The sequence below is a fragment of the Ixodes scapularis genome, unplaced genomic scaffold (assembly GCF_016920785.2).
Source record: "Ixodes scapularis isolate PalLabHiFi unplaced genomic scaffold, ASM1692078v2 PGA_scaffold1__304_contigs__length_218370807, whole genome shotgun sequence".
NCBI lineage: Eukaryota > Metazoa > Arthropoda > Arachnida > Ixodida > Ixodidae > Ixodes > Ixodes scapularis.
This window is the reverse complement of record NW_024609846.1, coordinates 12,049,314-12,059,964: the sequence shown is the minus strand read 5'-3', so window position 1 is coordinate 12,059,964 and position 10,651 is coordinate 12,049,314. Positions and strand designations below refer to the sequence as shown.

The window sequence follows — 10,651 nt, the reverse complement described above, 5'->3', positions numbered from 1 at the left end:
TGTTGCTTTTAATTTATATCTGAACAGCATGCATGGTCAATAAATAGATCGGCCAGGGTAACTTTACACATATGTGCTCGAATCCAGTCTTCACACTTTTCAGGAATATTAAAGCGTTCGTAGAAACTTCATAACGTAGCCGTCTCTTTTACTTCACAGTATGCCGCTCCACATGCGCTCGGATGATGAAACTTGGAGCGTCGAAGTTAGCGCACCGACTTCGAACTTCTGAGTTTGAATGCCATGATGCGGAGTACGAACTTTCAGGATTAAACGCAGCAGCGAGTTGTTTACGCTTTAGCCCCAGCTGGGGCGTGGCTTAACAACTTTGACTTCTTACCTTTCGTCGCAAGCCCGCAATTAGAACCTTTTCGGAAGGGTTCACGACGGTCTGCACTTTTGGGTGGAGCCGGTGGAACCTTTCAATACGCCCATTCAATACGCACATGAATGGGCGTATTGAAGTCCCCCTGATTTTAAGAACCTCCTTCCATCTGGGGGTGTAGCTCAGTGGTAGAGCGTTCGCTTTGCATGTGAAAGGCCCCGGGTTCGATCCCCGGCACCTCCACTTTTTTTTTTTTTTTTTTTCTGGGGTTTTGTCGTTATTTTTGTTTTGTTTGCTGTTGCAAAACGAGACAGTGTCCTTATTTTAATAATGACATCTCCCAGCTTTTGGACTATTTTTGCAGTTAAGTTCATGCGGGTCTGAACCAGCTTGTCAATTCGATTGAAAATGAATACAAATGTTGTTCATGCCTAACCCGTTTTCTGACCAGTGGGTTGCATTGTTAGTTACCAGTTTCGAAACTTATACATAATAGACAAACCCTGAGAAATATTTAAAAGCCCAACTCAAACGTTGGCCCCACTCCTTCATTGCAAACAATATGTCCCTGCGAAGCACTTCCCACTACACTTGGAAACGGACACAGTAACTGGTTCAACCACCACTGTAGGTCCCAATTGATAGAAGGGTAGGAGAGGGCATGACCGCGTAGCCTCCACAAGCCATGCTCCCTTGACGCCTCGTCTCTTTCTCCATTTTCCTCCTTACTCTCTTCACTTATCAGCCCTACACGTGACCGTAGCCAGCCTTGGTCTAGCCTTCGATCTGATAAAACCTATACCAAACGGAGCGCGCGCAAGCCTGCAAGGAATCCTACAATCAACCATCCATCTCGCAAGTGACGCGTCACGCGCACCAATCGCCAGAGAGATCTGCGGTCACGTTGGGTACAATATCGTTAAAACTTTTTATGACTAAGCAACGTGCCCCCTCCTAGTACTTATAACCTCCTTGGATAACCTCCTTGGTAGGTCCCAAGTAGTAAAAAAGATCTATGCAAACCTACCAACCATAGAAGAAAGGGTAAAAGCACAGGCGAGCTGGTGAATAACTTCCATCGTAAACCTAAGGCAAGCCAAAAAAAAAAAAACGAACAAAACAACGTCTCAAACACAGAAGCTGTGTTTAATTAAGACTTGTTGTTTTGTCCGTTTTTTTCTTTTTTTTTTTTTTTTTTGCCGTTTTTGGTTTCCGGTGGAACTACCAATCAGTGTTCTACGGAACGGCGTTCCAAGGAACGGTGTTCCTGGAACGCGTTCCTTTTAAGAGGAACGAGGGAACTCCGCCGTTACATTTTGCATTGGTGGAACTGGAACGAGAACTTGTTACATTTTTACTGGAACGGAAAAGGGAACGGCATTCTTTCTTACAGCAGAATAATTTTTATTTTATTTTTAAGAGGAAAATTTTAAAAGTATAAACAATATATTTACGAAGAGCAGGGTCTCCATAAATTTTTGGTTACTAATCTTAGGGTTTATTTTGTGTGGCCCTCGCTCGGTAACAAACGGGTGCAGGAGAGCTAGTGGACATCGATTCTTTTCGTAGTGCCTGAGACTCCGGTACAAAAAGCAAAACTTTTAGCCGAAGGGAAAGCCACAGAAGAGGGCAATTTCAAACTCTGCAACTTTCTTTGCATCCACAAATCCTCACACACCCAGAAATCTAAGCTCGACAGCCATCACTAAACTGCCACAAAGAGACCTACAGTTAGACACAAAAGAACAGATTACCCGACATCGAAATCACCCTTGTATACGAATATTGGTCACTTAATAGATACACCAAAATTAATCTTTATTACTTCTCCCCTTGTCCCCCACCTTCAAACTGAAAATGAATCCAACCTTCACGAAGGACTTGTAGTTTTCAAAACTGACCTTCCAAAAGGCCCAACCTTTTCTTCACTCGCTCGTCTTGTGGACAGCAACACCGAGAAGCAACTGTTGTTAAGTTCGAACAAGGTTCTTTGATAGATTGTTAGATGCGAGGTTGTTGCAAATGCTCTTGCAATGTCGGGTAACAGTACATTTGGCTTGTTTGAATCGCCCACCAAAAAAAATGGTTAAAAGCGGAAATTTCTAAAGGTGAATATATACACAAATGAAACCCTGCTTTCACTTGTCTACTTCTCCTGGTGCCCTTCCATCAATGCATTGATTCATATGTTGCATTTAATGGGATAGATGAAAAAGAAATGTTTGTTTGATCTAACTAAATATGGTAATCAGCAAAACGCACATGTAACGTATATGTAACAATACGATCCATTTTTTTAACTGTTACGGGAATGAGTTTCTTTTTCACATGTGGAACTCGTAACGGGAACGCGTTCCAAAAATCAGAAGGAACGAGGAACGGGCATTCGTTCCTCTTTGTGAGGAACGCAAACAACACTGCTACCAACCATAACCTCAGATTCACAGCTAACTCTTTAGATGCTCCAAATATGGCGATTTAACAATGCGAAATTCCAAATGTTTTCAGGAATGGCACGTCTCAATGAATGCTGGAACTCTACCCTTCCACAACCTACCAAGGTGGTTGAGAAACCCCCATTAAACTACTGGTTTTGCCATCATATGCGAGCAACAAGGCCTTCCATAGAATGTCAATATGACTCTATGTTCCCACCGATTCCCAGGCATCTCCCACCAAGTAACACAAGTTCAACCAAACACACAATAGACTCATCACCACCTGACATGAGTGTCACTCATAGCAACAGCAAGAGTCCATTTTCACTGCTTTATTCATTTCCAAATGCTCCATTTGACAAAAAGGTAGCCCAGGTTCACTTTTATCAGTTCGAGAATATACTGCACAAGCAAGTCCCTGTGGGCCACGTTGAAATGAAAGGCAAATCAAAATGCCTTTAAACAGTATAGTAATGAATCAATGCAGAGTCGACCTCTTATCTGGTCAGTGATGCTTCCTCTTAAAGACAGTGCAGGCAGAACACCTCTGGAGCCTTTGGCAATGCGAGTCCTCAGACACATTGACATACATAAAGCAAAATGCCCCTCCACAAAATACCACATTTCCCACAACTTAGGCACACCTTGTATAGCTCATAAAGAACCCGTATCACTTCTAAGGTGCTGTACCATTCACATGCTAGTTAGTATTCCACCTTAAAGTGTGCCCTTTTTATCGTAATGCATTCCTACCTAAAATGCGGATACTAATAGATTCATTCAAAACAATCTACCAGTGCACGTGCATTACAGAAAGTTTTATTACTCATACAATAAACCCATCAAAAACTCTCCAGTCACACCCTGAATGACCTTCCCTATTGCTCCCAGAAAACTTGCATCAAACCCATGGGTCAGATTGCACAGCAAATCCTTGCCCACTTTTCCAGAATATAAACTGTCAGACTGCCATTGGAGCCAGCACACAAACAAGCGCAGAGTTCAAACGCAGAGTTATGCAGAGATGGACACACATTTTCCCACAACATCAAAAGGTACCAAACGCTGCGTTAACCGAACAACCTAATTGTAGACTTTCCCGGCATACGCGCTATAATCACCGAAAAGATGGAAACGCCACAGCACCTTTCTCTGACACCCAGCCTCCAGCGTTCGCTTGTTGCCCTACGCCGTGCACCGGCTGTACGTGAATGTTCGAAGTTCACTAACTTCTTAGCTTCCTTACTTAAGGTTAGGAAGCCAAGCCAAGCCATTCTGATCCTGTCAGCGACTATAGTTGCTCCACCATCTGGGGCTGGAGCGGGGTCGTTGTGTTAGCGCTTTGGCTCAAAACGCGGGGAAGCACAGCACAACCCTAACGAGAGAAACCCTCCTTAAAAACAATCAACTTAATTCCCTCATTTATACCGAACCTTCCCTTTGTGAATTCACACCAAAACAGGCACCGCTAACAAAGTCCGGCCTCGTAATCGACGAACAAACACAAAGAGGGCTACTGCCAGGGCATGGGCATCGCAAAGTGGGCCACGGGGTAAGGGGCGGCCCCGGCCGGCGGATAGGAGGGCATGGGGGCAGGTGCCGGGGGGGCGGGGCGACTGGGCAGGGGGGGTGGGGCCCCGCCGGGCAGCCGGGACGGGTTCCGGCTGCGATTGGTCAGCAGCTCCGTCATCTTGTCCACCTTGACGCGGCGCAGGTGCGCCAGCTTGCGGGCGTCCGCAAACTGCTCCAGAAACGACTCCACCGTTGTCTCCCCCTCCAGGAAGCTCGACGCTATTTTCTGCAATGAAGGAGTCAACACCAAATGCGGTATGATTTAGTAGCATGCGGAATGTGCACCATGAAGCTGAGTTGAGTACCCTTTGCAGCAGTAATAATGCTGTAAAATGGTGCCCAAAGTGCTGTTCGTGCGGCTAAACATTAAGAGACACAGCTCCGTCATTTGTGCGTGGCTTCCTCATTCAAGAGAGAGGGGTATGTCGTTGCCATTCGGAACTCGCAGGAAATCGGGAGCCACAACGAATAATACTCGATGCCCCAGAACTTGCCGCATCTTGTCAGAAGCACATGATTGTACGCATATTGAACAACTTTGTTCTGTTTACTCATGTTGGATAAATAAGCAAACAAATCAAGCATGAAAAAAAATTCGGCAGACTTGTACAGGCTTACTTGTAGCAATGAGCTGCGTGTAGAAATGTGAAAGCATTCCTACATGTAAGAATGTTTTCACATTTCTAAATGCAGCGCATTCCTACAAGCTGTGTATCACGTCTTCCTATCGCACATGGCGCTGCGGCGGTGGCATCACACTCCCCCACTGCACAGGCGCGGCGAACCTTGCCGGCTTCACGATGGCTTCCATGACGAAGCATTGCATTGCGGTGCTTTTCTTTGCGTCTTATTTCTGAAGCGCGTCCGCTTTGACCTTGAGCACACCCGCGGGCTTCCGTGACGAGGCATCTGCGTTGCTGTGCTTTTGTTTGTGTTTTATTGGGAATGCAAATTGAGGTGTCGTTCTTCTGCTACAGACCGTTACAGCCAATACCGGTGTCGCTCAATGGGACAGTTAATGCTTTCGCATTAACAGTGTTTCATCTGCTATCGGAGAGACCCAGCCATAAAAACGAGGTAATGAGTGCCAGGTACATGTGCCCAGTTACCTCAGAATCTTCTTCGGATTGTGCAGCCGACGTCTGGAGAAGGGCCAGCATGGTTTCCAAGGATGACTGTCCTCCCATGGAATCTAGAAAGCATTGATTGCAAAACACTTCAGAGCCCCAACTTCAATAACCGGAGTGCACCTGCCAAAGAGACCCACAACTCCATTCGTTAGTTTCTTTGCCTGCAATGACTTAAATTGGTACCTTCTGTACTCTATCCAATAAACTACACTTCTTGCTGTCTAAGCATATATATGACACAATTAAACCAGAAGACCATATATTGTCTAAAAACTATGGAAGTATTTATTCACGGTGTAACCTACAAACAAAACTCAACATACCCTTTGCACGGAAGGCCTCCCACGGTACAGAAATATTGTTCATGCACCTCCAAACAGAGAAAGACGCCATGTTTATTTTAACCCACCTCATCAATAGGAACAGCGAGTTACTGCAGAATGTGTTGTGAGCTTCGTTTTTTAAGCATTCATTCTATACTAAGAAGCTCATACTAAATAATGTGCACTATGGTCACTACCAAGGTGAAGACGTCGGGGAGGAGCTTCGTACGTCCCGCCCCTCCAGCGCGCAATCTCCCTATCTTCGGTAAGACTGCAATGTATTGCGCACCTCGAGTGCGAACATGCACGGAGCGTGTGCTGGAGGCAGGGCATTCGGAAGACGCGCCGCATCATTCTCACTCTGCAAGTGACCATGGTGACAATTTTTGCCGTTATGTAATCACTAGTCATTAGCATGAAATAAGCAAGAAGAGCAATTGCTTCAATGACGTCATTCAGCAATTTGAGTTCCAGCGTTGCCGGTCACTAGGCAGTCTCACCGAGGGTCTTCTTCCTCTGCTCCACCTCCTGCATGAGCTCCTGGGCCTGCTCGTAGAGCTCCTTAATCTGCTGGCGCGACTGGCGCATCTTGGGCTCCCTCGACAGGTTGAAGTCTGCCAGGCTCTTGTTGCTAGCCAGCAGCATCTCGCGCTCGCTCTCGGCATTCTTCACCTGCACAACCGCGAATCAACCGTGCTTCTTTGATCGGGGAAACTGAACTGATTCCAACAGGGACAGACCTCGTGGCACACTTGCCTTTCGAACGCAAAACAAAAAAAACAGTTTCTTTTTTTCAATGGACCACGGTTCCCATAGGTGGTACATTTACTATCTGCAAATGCAAAAATGTGAGCTCACTGCAGTAAAAAAAAAAAATACTAATGTTTTTTCTTCTATAGACAAACATTAAGCCAAGCTTTTTATTTCTTTTTTTTAAGTCGTCAAAGGCAAATAAAATTGGGCAACAGTGTGGCTCGCCAGCATTTGCTTTTAGACACTTGCCAGCCATGCTACTGGCAAAGAGACCAAACTGGATGGGGCGCTTTAGCCCGCTTCTTTTTTCAGCTCAGTGTTTACCCAACGCCAAGCCTACGGGCGAGATTTTCCAAGTCTTCTACCTCAGTCGAGCATAGAGCAGATTGAACATGAGTCCTGCATCAACGTCCGGTTCGGGCTCGTGTTCAATCGCTGCTTCACCGACTGCACATGCATTCCAGCCTAACACTCATGCGCTCGGCTACCCCAGCCGAGGACTGCGTCAGTAACACAAACAAATAATTAATGCTATTGTGACCGCGGGGGCAGTTCCCAACCTAGTCCCTAGGGGCCTGACGGTTCCACACCCTCCCCAATATTGTTAGTCTCTTCTGATTTGCACTTCATTTTGTGTTTCACTTATAGTAATTCACTCTTCTTTCCGTCACCAGTTTCAAGCAAAACAAATAATACCTGGGTCTAACAAGTACTGACGATTCGTCCTCTTCAGCGTTTTATGGCTTTGCGATAAAAACAAAATTGTCGTTGCGATAAAAACAAAATTGTCGGACTTTACTGGAGGCTTCGACATTGTGTGTCCTTCCGGTTTTATATTGTTTCCTTAGTATTGAGTCTTCAATGCCACGCCCAATTCTTCTTATTGAGGCAGAAAGAGGAAGGTTCCGTGGGCACACCTACCTGTTGCAGGTCTTTGACCATGCTTTCCACGCGACTGTCGTCATTCAACAGCTTCTGCAGCTCTTCGGTGTTCAGATGCTGGAAGAGTCCCAAGGCGGCCGTGTAGTCCGGGTTCACGTCGCTCACGTAGTACGGCATTTCGAAACGACTGCGAAGCATGTGGAACGCAAGGTAATCAATGCTGAGGCCGTGAAAACTTCGCTTCGTCCTTTTGGTGGCTACGCTGAGTCACCCAAGAGTTAAAAATGTCAACCAACGGATATCGATTCTATGTTGCAGCTGTCCGACAAGCAGGATTCGGGCTATGACGTCCATTAACTGCAATTCCGAGATTATATTTTCTTTTTAACCAACGAGTTAGGTTCGTCTTATGTAAAAACAAGGACGCAATGATGTTTGTCATTAGTCGAAACCAGGGGTGCTATGTTGCGCTTTTTGCACTCCCAGGAGACTTGGAAGAGGGAAGTGACGTCAACGACACCGCAAATGCAGATTGGATGTTGACAGAAGAAAACGAAATCAACACCCAATCTGCGTTTGCTCTAATCGTTGACGTCACTTCCCTCTTCCAAGTCTCCTGGGAGTCCAAAAAGCGCAACATAGCCCCCCTGAGTCAGCCCGAGCAGTGAAGTTTGTCAGGCAGCGTAGCTCTGGCACAAGTGCCACTTACCAAGAACGCCTTGTTGTTTTCAGTGTGTATTGGGTTGACTACGGTCACCCGTCTCTAGAGGAACTATGTTGACATATACATCGCATAACGAAGGCGAGCTGAACCAACTAAAGATCACGAACCTCGTCAGGCAGCCATCTTTGATAGAGCTAGCCATGTGCCCATGGTTGTCTGTTAAAGCTGCAGGAACTCGCTAAACTTAGCCGCGCGATTTACTCCAGGATAATGCTCCACACTCACCACAACCTTCATTTACTTTCTTCCTCTCAGAACAGAACCACGATCTCGATGTCGCAAAAGTAGGGAAGTTTCATAAAGCTCCGATGTGAAAGTTCAACAGCGATCCACAGTCCAAACAGAGAAAATGAAACCAAAACGATTCATATTTTCACGAGACAAGACATTGCTGAGTCGGTGTTTTTCGGTCCCTAATTTCAATGCCAGAGAAACATCTATGTTTATCGGACAAAATTCGTGAGCGTAAGCCTGGTGACCGACTTTGAAAGTGGCACCCGAGCTGGTGATACTGGAAGAATTAAATGCGAAGCGCAAGTTCGTCTGCTTCCTTTGCAGGGCTTGTGGTGGCGTCACAAAGATGCCGAGCTCCGATTGGAAGGATAGTGGGAAGACCTCAAAGCAACGTTGCCTCAAAGCAAAAAGCTGCCATGAGGTCTACCCACTATCCTTCATTCAGAACTAATCAGAGCTCAGCGTCTTTCTGATGTCACAACCCCTGCGCAAAAAGCAGACAAACTTTCGCTCCGCATAGGAAGCATTAACTTAAATAGTACTTCTAATTGAGATACATTAGTATCTTTCAAAGCGTATGTCAAACTTGTGACCGGGTAGCCATTCTCGCAACCGAAGTTTAAGAAGTGGCGAACGGAAGATATTTGACGCTATATTTGACATGAATAGTATATATCTAGCTCTGCCCGCGGCTTTTTCGGCCGTAGATGTCGAACAGATTTTACATGCTCGCTCAGCTAGGCGACTCCTGACAGGATTAGGGTCCTCGGAAAAACTTCGTCGGCAGCACTTGCACACAAGGCATTTGTTCGCCACCTTCAGATAAAACTTCGGAGTACTTAAAGGGGTAGCAACTATTTTAATGTTGAAAGAATTGACAGTTTGCAATTTTTATATTGTTTATCCAAGCCAAGGTGACAAAAAGCCAGGTCACATTGCCTCGAAAAACTGCTATTCCGCTGCGTAATCGCAAAGCAAAAAACTAATTATTTGCCGATCTGCCACCGCGCGTGGCGGTTACGGGAACTGCAATGACAGCGTCTCAGGGGAATACGTGGAAGTCAACAAAACCTGTCCCCCTTCGCTGCTACACTCGCCGTCAGCCCCGTAGCGATCAGTCTTTTGTGTCGATCACTCGCCGCAACCTTCGATGATGCTAATTCTTTAAAAGTCGGCAATTGCGGAAGAAGCGGCTTGGGGTCTAAAGAGAGAACTTAAAGGGAAAGCATATGTGATCCCCCAGAGTATGTCACTCGAAAGGCGACATGGAGAGTTGAGAGGCACTTCGACCTTCGATTTGTTTCATTTTCTTTTTAATAAAAACTAGCGCTCGCCCTTTTAAAAAGATGGTGAACCGAAATTTGGATTTCAGAAAACAATGCACGAGCTGTAGGCTGGACGCTACAATCCCTACAACACTACTCGTTAAGCGTTATCTCGAATGGACAGCCCTATTTTTAGAAAGAGAGGTCGAGATTGAAGGAGGCCGACGATGCGCGTGACGTCCAACATATCTCGTTTCCTCCTCTCTTCGTTTCACCCCCTCGAGGCGGAGAAGACACAAGGCCGTTCCCTCTCTCTCTCGGAGAACAAGACGTCAACATACCTCTCAAATGCGCCTCCTCTTTTTGAAAAATACGGTCATCCATTCGAGATATCGCTGTACGAGTGACGTTTTAGTGTTTATAGCCTCCCATTGCACGCTTTTGCCACGTGTTTTGTGGAATCCAGATTTCGGTTCAGCATTTCTTTAAATACTTGCTGCCCATGCCGACAGGCACCCGAATCTCGACTGACCAGGAGCGGTCGCCAAATGGACGGGGGCTCGCCTTCCGGACGCCAAAGAAAACAGGGCACGATCAGTGGGCCCAAACCAGCCCGCAAAGTGTCTCCCGGGGAAATCCGAGAAAAGTGACGTCCCCTGTGACATCGGCGGTGACGTTTTCCCGGTCCGGAAATTCCGGCTGAAACGGGATGATTTTTGCAGTAGCCAGTCAGAGGAAGGCAGTCCACCCTCCTCGGAGATCTTGTGCCGGAGGGTGGGGGGGGGGGGGGGGGGGGGGAAGGGGGGGGGGTTTCACGCTTATTGCTTTTCGGGAACCCTACAAAAGGACAGAGAAGCTAAAGAGGCAGTTGCTTTTGTTGTATTCTCTCCCTCAAAAATCCCGCAAAGGGTGCCTTTTTTCCCTCTCCCACCTGAGGAGACTAATGTGCATTTTTCCGTTTTCCGCTGAATTCGCCCGTCGCCGGTGTGCCGACTGTCTCTCTAG

General features: G+C 46.5%; 1 protein-coding gene, 1 non-coding gene and 1 pseudogene across 3 annotated transcripts; 2 read left to right on the top strand and 1 right to left on the bottom strand.

Annotated features, from left to right (window-relative positions):
- The first annotated feature begins 496 nt into the window (after window positions 1-496).
- Trnaa-ugc lies at window positions 497-568 on the top strand. Its single transcript has one exon. It is a non-coding gene; the product is annotated as a tRNA-Ala (tRNA).
- A 2,512-nt stretch (window positions 569-3,080) lies between these two features.
- On the bottom strand, window positions 3,081-8,351 carry LOC8025843 (vacuolar protein sorting-associated protein 37B). Of its 2 annotated transcripts, none has more exons than XM_029977976.3 (5): window positions 8,255-8,351; window positions 7,463-7,610; window positions 6,289-6,460; window positions 5,445-5,527; window positions 3,081-4,561 (listed from the first exon to the last, which is right to left on the bottom strand). In XM_029977976.3, the coding sequence occupies exons 1-5, from the start codon at window positions 8,287-8,289 to the stop codon at window positions 4,277-4,279; spliced, it is 723 nt and encodes a 240-aa protein (XP_029833836.3). In that variant the 5' UTR covers window positions 8,290-8,351; the 3' UTR covers window positions 3,081-4,276. The 2 variants fall into 2 exon arrangements, with proteins under 2 accessions (XP_029833836.3, XP_042146563.1); XM_042290629.1 differs by having other exon boundaries at window positions 8,133-8,294.
- Window positions 3,326-3,837, top strand: LOC115318284 (annotated as a pseudogene).
- Window positions 8,352-10,651: the final 2,300 nt, after the last annotated feature.